General features: G+C 43.5%; 1 protein-coding gene across 4 annotated transcripts; it reads left to right on the top strand.

The window, feature by feature from the left end:
- The first annotated feature begins 3309 nt into the window (after positions 1-3309).
- On the top strand, positions 3310-16387 carry chst12 (carbohydrate sulfotransferase 12). Of its 4 annotated transcripts, none has more exons than XM_003226052.3 (2): positions 3310-3463; positions 11926-16387. In XM_003226052.3, the coding sequence occupies exon 2, from the start codon at positions 12008-12010 to the stop codon at positions 13280-13282; it is 1275 nt and encodes a 424-aa protein (XP_003226100.2). In that variant the 5' UTR covers positions 3310-3463; positions 11926-12007; the 3' UTR covers positions 13283-16387. The 4 variants fall into 4 exon arrangements, with proteins under 4 accessions (XP_003226100.2, XP_008116920.1, XP_008116921.1 ...); XM_008118713.2 differs by having other exon boundaries at positions 3336-3491; XM_008118714.2 differs by having other exon boundaries at positions 3336-3502.
- Positions 16388-18008: the final 1621 nt, after the last annotated feature.

Raw genomic sequence — 18008 nt, 5'->3', positions numbered from 1 at the left:
GGGGAAAGAACACTTTCTGGAACATGGCAGGGTGAATGGAGGACTCGGTGAATGAAGCCGAACAGAGGAGTCCTTCATCCCAGATGGAGAGACTCCAAACACTCTTGGCTCCTCCGGGTCGGATTAAAATGCCGCATTTACAACAGAGTGGGCTAAAGTAGTGGAAGATCACTGAGCATTGCTGAGGTCCAACTGTGTATCCACAACAGCAGCAACAGAGAGATCCTTCCAGATTTCCATTAGGAAACTGAAATAATGTATCTGTGAGATTGAAAGAAGTGTGAGTTCAACATGGCACAGCTTCTGAAAACGGACACAGGCCGAGTTTGTACTGAGAGGCACCCTTGTTCCTTCGTTCTCGCCACCCGTTTGCACCTGGCTCCGGTTACTGGAGTTCAAATGTCCAAGTCAGTGCTCTGAGCCCGAAGTTTATGTTCTTCGAGATGTACAAATTGTCAAGACATTCTTGCAAAGGCGCAAGTCACAAGGAGTCTGGAAGAAGAGGAGAAACGTCAACAAGTTGACATTTCCAGCCTTGGGTGGGTCTGGTGAGGAGGAGAGGTTTCCGATGGTGGAGGGAAGCCAAGGCTGACAGGGCTGGAGCAATCAGACATCTGGATTTAGAAGCAAAGACAACATCGTCTGCCGTCTCACCCAAGATCCCCCTGCAATCTTTAATTCACAGGAGACATGGCTTTCCTCACCCCTACTCCAACAATAATAGACTGTTGTAATGGAAAGTATTTGGAAATATTCTGAACAAGCAATTAGGAGCTCTCCATTTCCCAAAAGTGCTTTCCCTGGATGGCAGGAGGTTGGACTAGATGGCACATGTGGGCTCTTCCAACTCTTATCTATATATATAAAAGAGTGATGGAATCACGGCACCAGACAAAACAACAAAACTACAGGCCCCCCAACCTCGAAATTTGACAAAGCAACCCATCATCCACGGCTCTAGATTGATACAGCAAAAAGAAAAGAAAAATAAAGTCCTAATTAGAGGGAGAGGAATAATTGCTTTTATCCAATTGCTGCCAGTTAGAAGGCTAAGCTCCTCCAACTTGGTCTCCTAGCAACCCAATAAAAATAAAAATAAAAAAACACTAAAAAATAATTAAAAACACTAAAAAATTAATACAATAAAATACTATAATAACAGAAAATAACTAAAAATAATACAAGATAATAATAAAATATAATAAATAAAAAGATAACTTACAATAAAATTAATTTAAAAATACAAATAACGTCAAATAAAAATTACACAAGAATTTTTAACCAATACCACCACCACTTTGCCACAGCAACGCGTGGCCGGGCACAGCTAGTGATTCTATATAATCAGGCAATATATCAGGTAGAGATCCCACAAGTCTTTTGTTTAACCAAGTGATATGCTTAAACAAAAGATAACCGGTGAAGTTCATAATGCGAATATGCTTTGATAAAAATTATTTGAAAGATAAAACATATTATAGTCATCTCTTTAAATGGGTGAGTGGCTTGGTGGCAATTATGATACAGCACAGAACGTTTATCTAATTCTCGTTCCATAGCTACAACTTGTACTATCCCTTTCTTTTTGTTTACAGTTGGCCATGTTTTTACGACAGATGACACTATAGGTTATTGGCACTGCTTTGAGTTCAAACTGTTGTTTTAAATACTAGTGGTTTTATTTGTATTGTACTATGTGTTTATTCTATGAGTTGTTTTCAGCACCTTGTGTCATATGTATGCCGTCCTGAGTCCCTTCGGAGAGATGAAGGTGGGGTGCAAAAATAAAGTTATTATTATAAAAGTTATTATTATTGTTATTGATGCTGATTTTTTTTGTTGATATATTTATTGTTTTGCTGTTGTTGTTTTATTGTTGTGTTGGGCATGGCCCCATGTAAGCTGCCCCGAGTCCCTTTTGGGAGATGGGGCGGGGTATAAGAATAAAGTTGTTATTATTATTATTATTATTATTATTATAATATTCCAAGTCTAGCATGTATTGATTTGAGAAAACAAGGTCTTATCTGGAATTCCCCTGTTTTGAGAGTGTTGTTTTTTTTATTTATTGTCCTGATTTTAGAATTTTTTAAACACGGGTAGCCAGATTTGATTCATTTTCATTGTTTCCTCCTTTCTGTTGAAATTGTCCACATGCTTCTTGTGGATTTCAATGGCTTCTCTGTGTAGCCTGACATGGTGGTTAAGAGTGGTCCAACATTTCTGTGTTGTCAATTAATAGGCTAACCAGAGAAGTCAGCCTTGATGAACCAACCTGGATGAGCTTTATACAGAGGCTGGATGGCCATCTATCAGGGATACTTTGTGCCTTTCCTGCATGGCGTGGGGTTGGACTAGATGGCCCAACTCTATTATTCTATGCTTCTGTTCTTTCCTGCAATAGAACTGCTGTTGAAAGGCTGCCCAAGCATTTGATAGCTCAGGGACTTGGTGCCATTTCTTCCTCTAGAATCATAGAATAGTAGAGTTGGAAGAGACCACATGGGCCATCTAGTCCAACCCCCTGCTAAGAAGCAGGAAATCGCATTCAAAGCACCCCCGACAGATGGCCATCCAGCCTCTGCTTAAAAGCCTCCAAGGAAGGAGCCTCCACCACGGCCCCGGGGAGAGAGTTCCACTGGTGAACAGCCCTTCTCACAGTGAGGAAGTTCTTCCTGATGTTCAGGTGGAATCTCCTTTCCTGTAGTTTGAAGCCCTTGTTCCCTTGTGTCCTAGTCTGCAGGGCAGCAGAAAACAAGCTTGCTCCCTCTTCCCTATGACTTCCCTTCACATATTTATACATGGCTATCATGTCTCCTCTCAGCCTTCTCTTCTGCAGGCTAAACATGCCCAGCTCTTTAAGCCGCTCCTTATAGGGCTTGTTCTCCAGACCCTTAATCATTTTAGTCGCCCTCCTCTGGACGCTTTCCAGCTTGTCAACATCTCCCTTCAACTGTGGTGCCCAAAATTGGACACAGTGTGATTCCAGGTGTGGTCTGACCAAGGCAGAATAGACCACACCTGGAATACTGTGTCCAATTTTGGGCACCACAGTTGAAGGGAGATGATGGGTTTGCATCCCCTGCATGGGTTTGCATCCTCTGATGCGGTTTGCATCCCCTGCACCCCTTTGGAGCTGGAAATCCTTCCTGGAGCAAGGGATTCGACTCTTGGAGTCTCTCCGATTCGGTGGCCCCCAAATCCGAACTCCTAGCCGAGGGAAAAGGGTGTCTGTGGGCCTCTCCCCTCTTGGAAGGCGGCGGGCGGAGCATTTGGAGAGCTCAGCCTCCTCTGCAGCCTTCCTCCTCCTCCTCCTCCTTCGGTGGTGGGTCTTTCTCGCGAGACGGGGGAGGAGCCGTGGGGCTGGCCGGGGCCCGGGAGGGGCCTCGGTTGCGGGAGGACCCGAGCATCCCTCGACGAGGCCGGAGAAGCAGCAGGAGAGGCGGGCGGAGCCGGAGAAGCGGTGCGTAAAAAGCCGTGCGTAAAATGCGGTGCGTAATGGGTAAGAAGAGCCTTGGAGGAAGAGCCTGGGGACCTTCTAGACCCCCCTGTTTCCCCCTCCGAGATCCCCACGTGGGTGCCAGCCTCGCCCTCGGAAAAGGAGGAGGGGGAAGTGGGTGAGGTGACCATTTCTCTGGGGATCTCACCCACTCCAGCTTGGCACAAGAGCCTTGGAGACAGACAGACCCCTTTGTCTCCCTTGTCGCTTTCTTCCCAACTGGAAAGATGGGCCTTCTCTTTTGACCTTGGTTCTTGTATGTTTTCCGTTCTGTCTGGCCATGTTCCAGAAGCATTCTCTCCTGACGTTTCGCCCACATCTATGGCAGGCATCCTCAGAGGTTGTGAGGTATGGAGAAACTCAGCAAGGAAGGTTTATATATATATATCTGTGGAAAGTCCAGGGTGAGAGAAGAACTCTTGTCAGTTGGAGGCCAGTGTGAATGTTGTAGTTAATCAGGGTTGTTGAATATTTTCTGGGCTGTATGGCCATGTTCCAGAAGCATTCTCTCCTGACGTTTCGCCCACATCTATGGCAGGCATCCTCAGAGGTTGTGAGGTATGGAGAAACTCAGCAAGGAAGGTTTATATATATATATCTGTGGAAAGTCCAGGGTGAGAGAAGAACTCTTGTCAGTTGGAGGCCAGTGTGAACGTTGTAGTTAATCAGGGTTGTTGAATATTTTCTGGACTGTATGGCCATGTTCTAGAAGCATTCTCTCCTGACGTTTCGCCCACATCTATGGCAGGCATCCTCAGAGGTTGTGAGGTATGGAGAAACTCAGCAAGGAAGGTTTATATATATATCTGTGGAAAGTCCAGGGCGAGAGAAAAACTTGTCAGTTGGAGGCTAGTATAACATGATGTTTTGGTGCTTAATTTGTAAAATCATAACCTAATTTGATGTTTAATAGGCTTTTCCTTAATCCCTCCTTATTATCCAACATATTCGCTTATCCAAGCTTCTGCCAGCCCATTTATGTTGGATAAGTATATATATATATATATATATACAAGTAGAGTCTCATTTATCCAGCACTCGCTTATCCAACGTTCTCGATTATCCAACACATTTTGTAGTCAATGTTTTCAATATATCGTGATAAGGTATAAGGTCTGGTGGATGAATGGCATAAGCACTTTGCATTGTTTTAAACTTTGTATATTGTATTTTATGACTGTTTTAACTGTTTTAACACTTTAGTTCATTGTATAACAGTGTAACAGCATCAATTGCCACTTGTAAGCCGCCCTGAGTCCCCTCGGGTGAGAAGCGCAGAGTATAAATAATTGAAATAAATACATAAATTAAAAAAATGTTTTCAATATATCGTGATATTTTGGTGCTAAATTCGTAAATACAGTTATTACTACATAGCATTACTGTGTATTGAACTACTTTTTCTGTCAAATTTGTTGTATAACATGATGTTTTGGTGCTTAATTTGTAAAATCATAACCTAATTTGATGTTTAATAGGCTTTTCCTTAATCCCTCCTTATTATCCAACATATTTGCTTATCCAAGCTTCTGCCAGCCCGTTTATGTTGGATAAGTGAGACTCTACTGTATATATATATATATATATATATATATATATATATATATATATGTGGAAAGTCCAGGGTGAGGGAAGAACTCTTGTCAGTTGGAGGCTAGTGTGAATGTGTAGTTAATCACCTTAATCAGCATTGAATAGCTTCATATCCTGGCTTCTTCCTGCCTGGGGGCATCCTTTGTTCAGAGTCGTTAGCTGCCCCTGGTTCCCATGTCTGGAACTTCTCTATTTTCAGAGTTCCAGATATGAGAACCAGGGGCAGCAAACAAAGGATGTTGGGAGGTGTTTCTAGTTTCCAGCATAATAGTAATAATAATAATAATAATAATAATAATAATAATAATAATAATAAGTTTATTTGTATCCCACCACCATCCTAAGGCGGCTCACAGAAATATCAAATGCAAAACAATAACAATATACAATACATCAATACATCAATAAACAATAATATGCACCAGTTGTAATATTTGCACATTAACCAAAAAGAATAAAAACACACTTATTAAAAACATAGAATTTAAAAACAGTGAGGTTGTAATAATAGATTAGCAAAGTGCACATTATAAGCATACCTCACAACCTCTGAGGATGCCTGCCACAGATGTGGGCGGAACATCAGGAGAGAGCTAAAGAGCCAGCGCTGTCCGTAGACCCCTCCTAGGTCATGTGGCCAGCATGACTGCATGGAGCACTGTTACCATCCCACAGAAGCAGTACCTATCGATCTACTCACATTTGCATGTTTTCAAACTGCTAGGTTGGCAGAAGCTGGGGCTAACAGCGGGGGCTTACTCCGTTCCCCGGATTCGAACTGCCAACTTTTCGGTTAGCAAGTTCAGCAGCTCAGCAGTTTAACCCGCTGCACCATCAGGGACTCTAAACAGGGAGTCCCTGATGGTGCAGCGGGTTAAACTGCTGAGCTGTTTATTATTATTGTTTATTGATGTATTGTATATTGTTATTGTTTTGCATTTGATATTTCTGTGAGCCGCCTTGAGATGGTGGTGGGATACAAATAAACTTATTATTATTATTATTATTATTATTATTATTATTATTATTACTATTATGCTGGAAACTAGAAACACCTCCCAACATCCTTTGTTTGCTGCCCCTGGTTCTCCTGTCTGGAACTCTGAAAATAGAGAAGTTCCAGACATGGGAACCAGGGGCAGCTAACGACTCTTAACCAAGGATTTGAAAGGCCATTCCAAACTCTCCATTCCTCAAAACCGAGAAATGGGAGCATAAGAAGCATGGGAATGAGATGTTTGACTCTCTAGTTGTCGCTGGTTTACACAATTCCTGGTGCAGAACATCTGGAGAACCAACAGTTCCAGAGGTTACCAAAGAATAGAACATTCTTACAGGTGTCTCCATCTATTACAAATGTAATAACAGCGACCGGAATGGCCATGTAGCAACTTACAACAGAGAAGAAAAGTCCTAGCCTTGTGGTTAGTTACTTTTGGCCATTCCACCGTTGTTGCGGGAATAACTTCCCTAAAGTGTGACATAACTCCTCCTTTGCACTTCTTCCCGTCAACTGCTGCAACAAGTTACAATTTCACCATCCTCATACCAAGCCACATTGGCATATTCGCAATGCTTGGCCAGAATAGCATCAACTCTCCAAAGTGATTTGGCCATGATCAAATATTGTCAAATACCTATGAATCTAAGAAGGCTTCCATGAAGTCCTTGATTCATCTCTCTTGCCTTTAAAAGCTGACCTTTTAAAGACAGACTCTAGACTCAACTATTCAGTGTGCTAAAGAAACCTCACTTGGCTTCAAAGGCTTTGAATTGAGATATTCAGTCCAGTATTCCATAACGGATAATGGAGATGGGTCATGTAATTGCCCCAGAAAATCACACTGGAAAAATTCTCTTTGGTTTTGATAATTTTCAGTAACTTGACTGTTATTTTGGAAGAACTGCTTTATAGTACTTGTTTATGGAGCCCAGGGTTGTCTAATCTCACCAAAAACAACCCTCTATGATCTCAGGCACAGAATCATGTGCTTCTTCAGAGCTATTCGAGGAATTTGTTTTTGCAACTTTTATGCTCTTTTGTTACCAATCCTAAAAGGGATATTTTCAAAACAGTAGCACAAAGTAAAGTAACAAGCATGACAAGCAACTTGTCATGTTGGTGACCCTTTAAATCTTTCTCCATAAGTACCAACCACACTTGTATCATATGATTTTGGGGAGCTTTGTGTCCCAAAACATGGCAGAAAGCCTCCCAAATGGATTGAAAGGCACAGTGCCTTTCAAGCATAACAGAAACCCATACTGTCCTGGGCAAGTGCAAAGATATTTAAGGGTCTTGCCTAAGCATTTGTTAGGATTGTGCTTGCAAAGGTGGAAGGTAATAAATAAAAACTTCAGTACAGATGGATAAATTCCACCAAGAAAGCCGTGCCTTCTCTCAATCTTCAAGCCCTGAGTCAGGTTCTTGGTAATAGTGTGACTTGGAGTTCTCTCATTTATGCTGTCACGATAAGCAGGAATCAGGTTTGAAGTTAGTTGGCAAAGTTTTGGTGACGAACCAGAGCCAAATCTCAAATAACGTATTCTAATGCAAAATGTTCCAATTCTCCTCCAGACAAACCCACATCACTAGGGCGACAAATGTCGACTTGCAAACATGGATTATATTTACACCTGCACCTGGAAACCAAGATTAGCTGTGGTTTGGTTGCTGAGAGAACACTCTGTGGCTAGTTTGTCCCAGCCGAGTCTGTGAAATGGCATCTTAGTGCTTTTTGCTTGTTGACAACCGTCTGTGGAGTCCTCTCATTCAGTTTTATGTTTTTCCTACAAGGTTTCTACTGAATCCCTTTGGCCACTGTCTCCTAGAAGGAGTGAGTCCACAGCTCTGAAAAACTGGCTCCCATCACACATTTAAACCATGTTCATGTTGGGTATATCTACACTGTAGAATGAATGCAGTTTGACACCACTTGAACTGCTATAGAATCCTTGGAGTTTATTTATTATTTTATTTATTTACAGCATTTATATTCCGCCCTTCTCACCCCGAAGGGGACTCAGGGCGGATCACATTACACATATAGGCAAACATTCAATGCCTTTAACATAGAACAAAGACAAGACAAACATAGGCTCCGAGCGGACCTCGAACTCATGACCTCCTGGTCAGAGTGATTCATTGCAGCTGCTCTCCAGCCTGTGCCACAGCCCGGAGTTGTAGTTTTGCAAGATCTTTTGCTTCTCTGTCTGAAAATGTTAGTGCTACAACTCCTATATAGAGACACCTTGGGGAAAGTTGCTGGTTGTGGTTGCAGTTTATACTATTTCTGGTCATTGGAGGAAGAAAGAAGGATACTGAATTGGCTTGAGTTTATGGGAACTGCAGTCCAAGCCCAGTCTCAGTTCAGATAGGATACTCTGTCCTGATGATACATTGGAACTATGTATCATCAGAGTATGTGAAATGTTACTTTTTGGAACTGCAAGTCCCAGAACCTTCAATCCAACATGACTAGTTGACATATCAGAGGCTGGATGGCCATCTGTCGGGGGTGCTTTGAATGAGATTTTCCTGCTTCTTGCAGGGTGTTGGACTGGATGGCCCGTGAGGTCTCTTCCAACTCTACGATTCTATGATTCTATTAGGTAAGGTGGGGAGGTATCGGAAGACCCCTGCTCCGGAGAGACTATGCCCTTGTGAGTCTGGCCATATTGAAACTATTGAGCACGTGCTCCTCCAGTGTATGTTTTATAGAGATATTAAAATCAATTTCATCACTCCTTGACTTTTAAAACATCCAGGCCGCACTGAAAGATACTACACCTCTCTGCTGCTCTCAGACTCCTGTTCTGCAATAACCTATAGTGTCGCCAGGTTCTGTGTGGCAGCAATTTCCATCAGACGGACGATGACTGACCCCACAGGGCCTGTAGCCAGAGCAATCTGTTATAACTGAAATACTGCAAATGCTCCCTCTATCCCCCTTAGTGGATCGATATTTACTTTTAGCTGACCCTGCTAATAGTCGGCTTTTAATTTGTTTTTATCATAGCATGTTTTTAACTTGTTCTTTTATCTGACTTTTATGGGAACTGCGATTCCCCTTTTCGGGCACCTGTGCCCATTTCCATATATTCTGGTCATAGACCGTAATAAATTGCTATTGGCTATTAGTTAAGGTGAACATTCTTAATGTAGCCCTAAAAGCGCCAAATATTCTGAATGGCACCTTCCACAATTTTACCATTTGCCATTTTGGTTGCAGCATGTGGGAACTGTAGTCTGTGCAAAGTGCCTGGTTGCTTGTCTCTGCTTTACTACAACATGGTTGCGAGTGCCTCCAAGGCTTTGACACATGAAATGTTTATAGGCTTTGTGGGGTTTTTTTTGTCCTGATGCAGCAACTTGACAGATGCAGTCAGTTTGTGTTCTTCCTCAAAGCGGATGCGGTTCCTGCGGCCGGTTCACATGCCAGCAATGGTTTTGTTTTTCTCTATCTGTTTACATATTTTCCTCCCCACATCATTGATGAGATTCGCTCAAACAGAGGAACAAAGCCTGAGCAAATCCATCCTGTTCGGTGACTGGAATAAGTCCAATGAGAGGAAAAAATTGATCTGTGCAGCTTCTTCCTTCCCCAGATTGGGATACATAGGATAATGTGGTGTGTGGGTTGGAATAAGGTACAAGTAAAAATTTCCCCCTGGCATTAAGTCTAGTCGTGTCCAACTCTGAGGGTTGGTGCTCATCTCCATTTCTAAGCCGAAGAGCCGGCGTTGTCCATAGACACCTCCTAGGTCATGTGGCCACTGAGCACCCTTATTTTCTCGCTGGAGCAGTACCTATTGATCTACTCACATTTGCAGACTGGGGTACATAGGATAATGCATGTGGATTGGAATAGCAATGGGCACACTTTGGCCTCTATAAGACTGTTTTTGTGGCCCTTGGATCTCCATACCCCTGTGGACTCATGGACTAGTTTTGCATATCTACCTCACAGATTTGTGATCATCCCAAGACTGCTCAGGTCTTGCAGACTCTGAGCCATTGCCTCCCTGGTTAAATAAATCCAAAATTAAGATGGTCTTTACCTACTATCTCCTGCTTTATCACGCATTTCTAATGTGCCGCATCTTACCATAAAGCGTCCAAAGTTTGATAGCCTCCATTTAATCATTTTGGCTTCCAGGGAGAGTTAAGGCTGGAATTGCTCTCAAAGATTCTTGGAGGTGTATCAAAGAGACTGAGCCAAAGCTTGGGAAAAAAATCTTTGCGTACAACAATCTATGGTACCTCTTGCAGTTTCCATGCTGATTTCTCTCTATTCTAGTTTCAATGTAGTCATGAATAATGAATCATATAATAATATAATAGTAATAATATGATAATATACTATAATAATAATAATAATAATAGAATGATATAATAATCTATATCTATATATAAATGTAATGTGCATAATTCCTATGGAGTAAACAACAAAACCACTGGACCAAATCACACCAAATTTGGCCACAAAAGACATTAGTCATCCAATCAATCTGCATGCGGAAGCGTGTCAGCAAAAATGGCTAGGCGTGTCAGTGCTGACACGCGTGTCATAGGTTGGCCATCACTGGCTTAGGAGGAAGAAAGGGAATAAATGGTGGGGAAGGTTTTATACCTGTTGTTTTCACCCGTCTTCAACTTTCAAGAGGTCTTTCTTGCTTAAGAACACAATGGTTGCCCAAAATGGCACCAAAATCTTTCCGGCAGCACAGTGTGTCTCCAAAGTGGCCTGTGCTTAAAATGGGAGCGGAACGTAGCAACACATAGGGATGTATTGACCGAATTCAAGTGAAATGATTTCTCCTGTTTTTTCCCCCTTCCACTGGCCACAGTGCATAAAGAGCCAGTGTCGTATTGTGGTTTGGGCATTGGAGGTCGGCCAGGGAGATCTGAGCCGTCTCCCCAGAAGTTGCCTTGGGCTAGAACTGTCTCTTTACTGTCCTTTGGTGCTTCAAGGGAGCATGTTTTGCAAGCAAAGAGCCCCAGGCCCCATATAAAGCAATGCCAGTCTCTGAAACTTTGGGGAAATATGTCTTCCTTGGATGGGTGCAAATGGCAGGCGATGGAATGCAGCCTGATGGTGGGGCAACATTCTTTTTTCATGCCTGTTCTTGATAAAATTGCCCCTTGGGCTACTTACCGTACATTTTATTACCGTACTAAAAAGGTGGAGCCTTTTTTTCCTTTGGCAACTTGTGCTATTGGAAAACTCCAGGCTGAGTTCATGGGAAATGTGTGTCCGGTTGTTTTCACTGTCGGATTATATAACAAATAACTCGTGGAGACTTGAAGAAGGTTTTTCCTGCTTCTTGCAGGAGGTTGGACTGGATGGCCCGTGAGGTCTCTTCCAACTCTACGATTCTATGATTCTAGGTTGCTATTTCCAACAACTTTAAACATAAGGTAAAGGTAAACGTTTTCCCTGATGTTAAGTCCAGTCATGTCTGACTCTGGGGGTTGGTGCTCATCTCCATTTCTAAGCCCAAGAGCCAGCGTTGTCTGTAGACACCTCCAAGGTCATGTGACCAGCATGACTGCATGGAGCGCCGTTACCTTCCCACCGGAGCGGTACCTATTGATCTACTCACATTGGCATGTTTTCGAACTGCTAGGTTGGCAGAAGCTGGAGCTAACAGCGGCCACTCACGCCGCTCCCGGGGTTTGAACCTGGGACCTTTTGGTCTGCAAGTTCACTAGCTCAGTGCTTTAACACACTTTGCCACCAGGGCTCCGATAAGTCAGACTCTACTGTATTATTATCCAAACAATTTTGCCTGGGAGTATAGTTTTAATATTCTGTTTGTTCCTCTTGCAGAACCAAACTGTGCCACAACCAGCCATGCTGGGTTTCCGCTTTTTCCGGTCCAGCTGGAGGTGAGCTGAGCATGGAGTAGCGCATGGCGTCTCCGGCCAGGATGACCAAAGCGCGACTCTTCCGCCTGTCGGTGGTGGTGGGCTCTCTCTTCATGATCCTGCTGATCATTGTCTACTGGGACAACGTGGGCACGGCTCACTTCTACCTCCACACCACCCTCTCGAGGCCCCACGGCGCGCTCCCCACGGCCATCCAGGGGGACAGGCAGCAATCGTTGGCCGAGGTGGACGAATTCCTGGAGACGCTCTTGAGCTCTGACCTGAAACGGAGCCCGGTCAAGCTTGGCCAAAGGACAGAGCGGCCGCTCTTGCAAGCTTCCAGCCACCCCATCGCGGGCAACTTGGAGGAGAACGTCCGAGGCTACGACTGGTCCACCCGGGACGCCAGGCTGATCCTGGACCAAGAGAAGCTGCAGGCGGAGCGGCGGAGGACCTTGCGGGAGCTCTGTGCCAATTCCAGCTTCAGCTTCCCGACCAAGGAGCGCTCCTTCGACGACATCCCCAACTACGAGCTCAACCACCTCATTGTGGACGACCGCCACGGCGTCATCTATTGCTACGTCCCCAAAGTGGCCTGCACCAACTGGAAGCGGGTGATGATCGTCCTCAGCGAGAGCCTGATGGACCAAGGCGTCCCTTACGCCGACCCCTTGGACATCCCCCGCGAGCACGTCCACAACACCAGCACCCACTTCACCTTCAACAAGTTCTGGCGCCGCTACGGGAAGTTCTCCCGGCACCTCATGAAGATCAAGCTGAAGAAGTACACCAAGTTCCTCTTCGTCCGAGACCCCTTCGTGCGGCTCATCTCGGCCTTCCGCAGCAAGTTCGAGCTGGAGAACGAGGAGTTCTACCGGCGCTTTGCCGTCCCCATGTTGAAGCTCTACTCCAACCTCACCAGCCTCCCCACCTCGGTGAGCGAGGCCTTCGAGGCCGGACTCCGGGTCTCCTTCTCGGACTTCATCCAGTACTTGCTGGACCCTCGGACAGAGAAGATGGCCCCTTTCAACGAACACTGGAGGCAGGTCTACCGCCTCTGTCACCCCTGCCAGATAGAGTACGACTTTGTCGGCAAGTTGGAGACATTGGACGAAGACGCAGCTCAGCTCCTGCAGCTTCTCAAGGTGGACCATCTCCTCCGCTTCCCTCCCAGTTACCGGAACAGGACAGCCAGCAGCTGGGAGGAAGACTGGTTTGCCAAAATCCCCGTGGCGTGGAGGCAACAGCTCTACAAGTTGTACGAGGCAGACTTTGTCCTCTTCGGTTATCCAAAGCCGGAGAACTTGCTCAAAAACTGAACACAGTGGAACTTGCCCTTCTATATTGTCAAAACTTTCATGGCCAGGATCACAGGGTTGTTGTATGTTTTCCGGGCTGTCTGGCCATGTTCTAGAAGTATTCTCTCCTGACGTTTCGCCCACATCTATGGCAGGCATCCTCAGAGGTTGTGAAGTACGGAGAAACTAAGCAAGGAAGGTTTATATATATCTACTAGCTGTGCCCGGCCACGCGTTGCTGTGGCGAAGTATGGTGGTATGGGAAATGAAAGTACAGTAGAGTTTCACTTATCCAACATAAACGGGCCAGTAGAACGTTGGATAAGCGAATATGTTAGATAATAAGGAGGGATTAAGGAGAAGCCTATTAAACATCAAATTAGGTTATGATTTTACAAATTAAGCACCAAAACATCATGTTAGACAACAAATTTGACAGAAAAAGAAGCTCAATACACAGTAATGTTATGTAGTAATTACTGTATTTATGAATTTAGCACCAAAATATCACGATATATTGAAAGCATACAAAAGTGCGTTGGATAATCCAGAACGTTGGATAAGTGAGTGTTGGATAAGTGAGATTCTACTGTATTAAGGAATTGGTGGTAGTTAAGGTAAAGGGTAAAGCTTTTTCCCTGACATTAAGTCCATTATAAAAGGGTAATATAGCTGTGTGGAAGGGCCTTGAGTCTACACTGCCATATAATCCAGTTAAAATCAGATAATCTGTATTTGATAGGCAGTTTGGAAGAGGCCTAAGTGAGGCCTAACTCTGCTTTTTCCCTGGGCTGGATGGGTTGCTAGGAGACCAAGTGGGCAGAGCTTAGCCTTCTAACTGGCAGCAATTGGATAAAAACAATTCTTCCTCTCCCTCTAATTAGGACTTTGTTTTTCTTTTCTTTTTGTTGTATGAACGTAGAGGCATGGATGAGGGGTTGTGCTGCCAAGTTTAGTGTTTCTGGGATGTGCATTTTTGTTGTTTTGTCCTAGGCCGAAATTTCATTACCCTTTTATATATATAGATGGAAAGTCCAGGATGAGAGAAAAACTCTTGTCAGTTGGAGGCCAGCGTGAATGTTGTAGCTAATCAGGATTGTTGTATGTTTTCTGGGCTGTCTGGCCATGTTCTAGAAGTATTCTCTCCTGACGTTTCACCCACATCTATGGCAGGCATCCTCAGAGGTTGTGAGATATGGAGAAACTAAGCAAGGAAGGTTTATATATATATCTGTGGAAAGTCCAGGGTGAGGGAAGAACTCTTGTCAGTTGGAGGCCAGTGTGAATATTGCAGCTAATCACCCTAATTTGCATTGAATGGCTTCATCTACTGGCTACTTTCTGCCTGGGGGCATCCTTTGTTAGCTGCCCCTAGTTCCCATGTCTCAGAGTGTTGCTTCTTATTTACTGTTCTGATTTTTGAGTTTTTAAATACTGGTAGCCAGATTTTGTTCATTTTCATGGTTTCCTCCTTTCTGTTGTCCACATGCTTTGTGAATTTCAATAATAATAATAATAATAATAATAATAATAATAATAATAATAATAATAATAATAATAATAATAACTTTATTTTTATACCCCGCCTCTATCTTCCCAAAGGGGACTCAGGGCGGCTTACATGGCGCCAAGCCCGAATAAAAACAATAGCAATATAAAACACAACAATAGACAAAAAACATGCACAATTATAAAAATGTAAACATTAGCCAATAAAAACAAATGACAAGAACTAATAAAAACATGGATTAAAACGGAGAGGTTGTAAAAGTAGACTGGGTAAGGTGCACCATATAAATATTGTAAACACGAGGTGACTGATAAAAGTGCTGCAAATTCTTGGAAGTGCAAATTGGGATGGGAGTAGACCCTGCTGTGTCTATATCAAGTTGAGAAAGGTAAAAAGTGCAAACCGGTACAAGAATGGTCACAGATACAGGATTGTTATGGGGATGAGCAATCTTTATCCAAATTTCAATGGCTTCTCTGTGTAGTCTGACATGATAGTTGTTGGAGTGGTCAAGCATTTCTGTGTTCTCAAATAATATACTGTGTCCAGGCTGGTTCATCAGGTGCTCTGCTATGGCTGATTTCTCCGGTTGAGATAGTCTGCAGTGCCTTTCATGTTCTTTGACTTGTGTTTGGCCATTGCTGCGTTTGGTGGCTATCAGTATTTAAAAAAACTCAAAAATCAGAACAGTAGATGGGAAGCAACACTCTGAGGGCAGAGGAGCCCCAAGGACGGCTAATGACTCTGAACAAAGGATGCGCCCCAGGCAAGAGACAAACCTTTCCAATGCTAATTAGGGTGATTAACTGAAACATTAACGCTGGCCTCCAACTGACAAAGAGTTCTTCTCTCACCCTGGACTTTCCACAGATATATATACAGTAGAGTCTTATCCAACGTAAACGGGCCGGCTGAATGTTGGATAAGCGAATATGTTGGATAATAAGGAGGCATTAAGGAAAAGCTTATTAAACATCAAATTAGGTTATGATTTCACAAATTAAGCACCAAAACATCATGTTATACAACAAATATGACAGAAAAAGTAGTTCAATACGTAGTAATGCTATGTAGTAATTACTGTATTTACGAAATTAGCACCAAAATATCACTATATATTGAAAACATTGACTACAAAAATGCGTTGGATAAGCAAGCGTTGGATAAGTGAGACTCTACTGTATATATAAACCTTCCTTGCTGAGTTTTTCCATACCTCACAACCTCTGAGGATGCCTGCCATAGATGTGGGCGAAACGTCAGGAGAGAATGCTTCTGGAACATGGCCAGACAGCACAGAAAACATACAACAACCTTGTATGTATTTTTATTTGTCAAATGCAAGAGTTTCTCTTATTGATGGTGAAATGCTCAAGCATCCCGTTTGTTCTCCTATTTGCTTGAGTTCACCATCCTTGAATCTTCTTCTTTGGTTGCCCTGTTTTTTCTTGTCCTGCCCTACCACATTTTGCTCCTATGCGGATGATTTTTTACAAAGTGCATTTTTTTTATAAAAAGACAAAACATGGGAAGAAAAGAAAGAAGAATTAATATATTGAAATATTTAATACGAACCCTGCGGTGGAAAAGAGAGAGTAAAAGGGTTCACTACCTTGTGTTTGTTTTTGTGCCGTTATTTCATATGTCTACCAAGATTATAACTTGTTCTTTTTTATTGCAGACCAAGACTGGGACCCTTGTTGCCCTTTGGACTGCAAGTCCCAGCAGTTTTCGTTCGTATTTATTTATTATTTACAGTATATTCCTCCCTTCTTTCTCACCCCAAAGGGGACTCAGGGCGGATCACATTGTACACATATAAGGCAAACATTCAATGCCATATAACATAGAACAGAGACAGAGACAGACGCAGAGGCAATTTAAACCTTCTCCAGCTCCAGCTTCCTGAGGGAATGCTTGATTCCGGCCACAGAGGGAGCAGCTGCTTCATCATCCACTGTAACGGCACTTCCTCATTCCAACGGCAGCTGGGTGATTTTTATGGTGTCGTAAATTAGCCTCCCCACATATAAGTGGTACCTAAATTTCCTACTTGATAGATGCAACTATCTTTCAGGTTGCTTAGGTTAGCAACGAGCAGGGGCTATATTTTATTTCTAACTACACGGGCTGGCCTCGAACTCATGACCTCTTAGAGTGATTTATTACAGCTGGCTGCTAACCAGCCTGCACCACAACAATTGCGAGGAATTCTGGGGACTGCAAGGTTGCTGTGAGTTTTCCGGGCTGTGTGTCCATGTCCTAGAAGCATTCTCTCCTGACGTTTCGCCCACATCTATGGCAGGCATCCTTGGAGGTTGTGTTGGAAACGAAGTTAAGTCCGGTCGTGTCCGATTCTGGGTGTTGGTGCTCATCTCCATTTCTAAGCTGAAGAGCCGGCGTTGTCCGTAGACACCTCCAAGGTCATGTGGCCGGCATGACTTATTATTTATTTATTTATTACAATATTTATATCCCGCCCTTCACACCCAACAGGGGACTCAGGGCGGCTGACAATAAAACGCATATATAAAAATTATACAGTGCAATATAAATCAGTTAAAAATTATTATTAACCTCACATCAGTATTCATAAAACACATGATAAAATACAGGTAGGCGTGTTCAGTTCAAAAAACTGGGTCTGTCAACTTCATGGAGCGCCGTTACCTTCTCGCAGGAGCGGTACCTATTGATCTACTCACATTGGCATGTTTTCGAACTGCTAGGTTGGCAGAAGCTGGAGCTAACAGCGGGTGCTCACTCTGCTCCCCGGATTCGAACCTGCAATCTTCCAGTCTGCAAGTTATAAGTTCAAGCTTATAATAAATCAAATGCCTTTTCCTAATACCAGCTCCTTGAGGCAGGCCTGAGCAGATGGATGCATTTGCAATGAGTCAGTTGAAGAATTTCAGTGAGATCAAGTGCGGCTGGTCTTTTCTTTTCTCTACTTTTTTACGAGCCAGGCGCTGGAGCCAGGAAAAAACGAGGCCCGAGTGCCAACTCCGCTCTTCTGCATCCAGAAATATAAATGCCATTTAAGGCATCTGAGTTCAGAAGCCAGGAAAACAAGGCAGGAATGTCCCAACTGGGTTTGCAAAAAACAAAGGGTGGAAATACAACCCAGCCACCTCTGCTTTGTTGGTCTATGTACTGAATTTGAATGGTGTCCAGGTTGCTGTGAGTTTTCCTGGCTATGTTACAGAAGCATTCTCTCCTGACATTTTGCCCACATCT

This window comes from Anolis carolinensis, unplaced genomic scaffold (genome assembly GCF_035594765.1).
Source record: "Anolis carolinensis isolate JA03-04 unplaced genomic scaffold, rAnoCar3.1.pri scaffold_13, whole genome shotgun sequence".
Lineage (NCBI taxonomy): Eukaryota > Metazoa > Chordata > Lepidosauria > Squamata > Dactyloidae > Anolis > Anolis carolinensis.
This window is presented reverse-complemented; position numbering and strand designations above follow the sequence as displayed.

Coding starts and splice junctions, on each gene's coding strand:
- chst12 (XM_003226052.3), top strand. CDS start 12,008: ATGGCGTCTCCGGCCAGGATGACCAAAGCGCGACTCTTCCGCCTGTCG.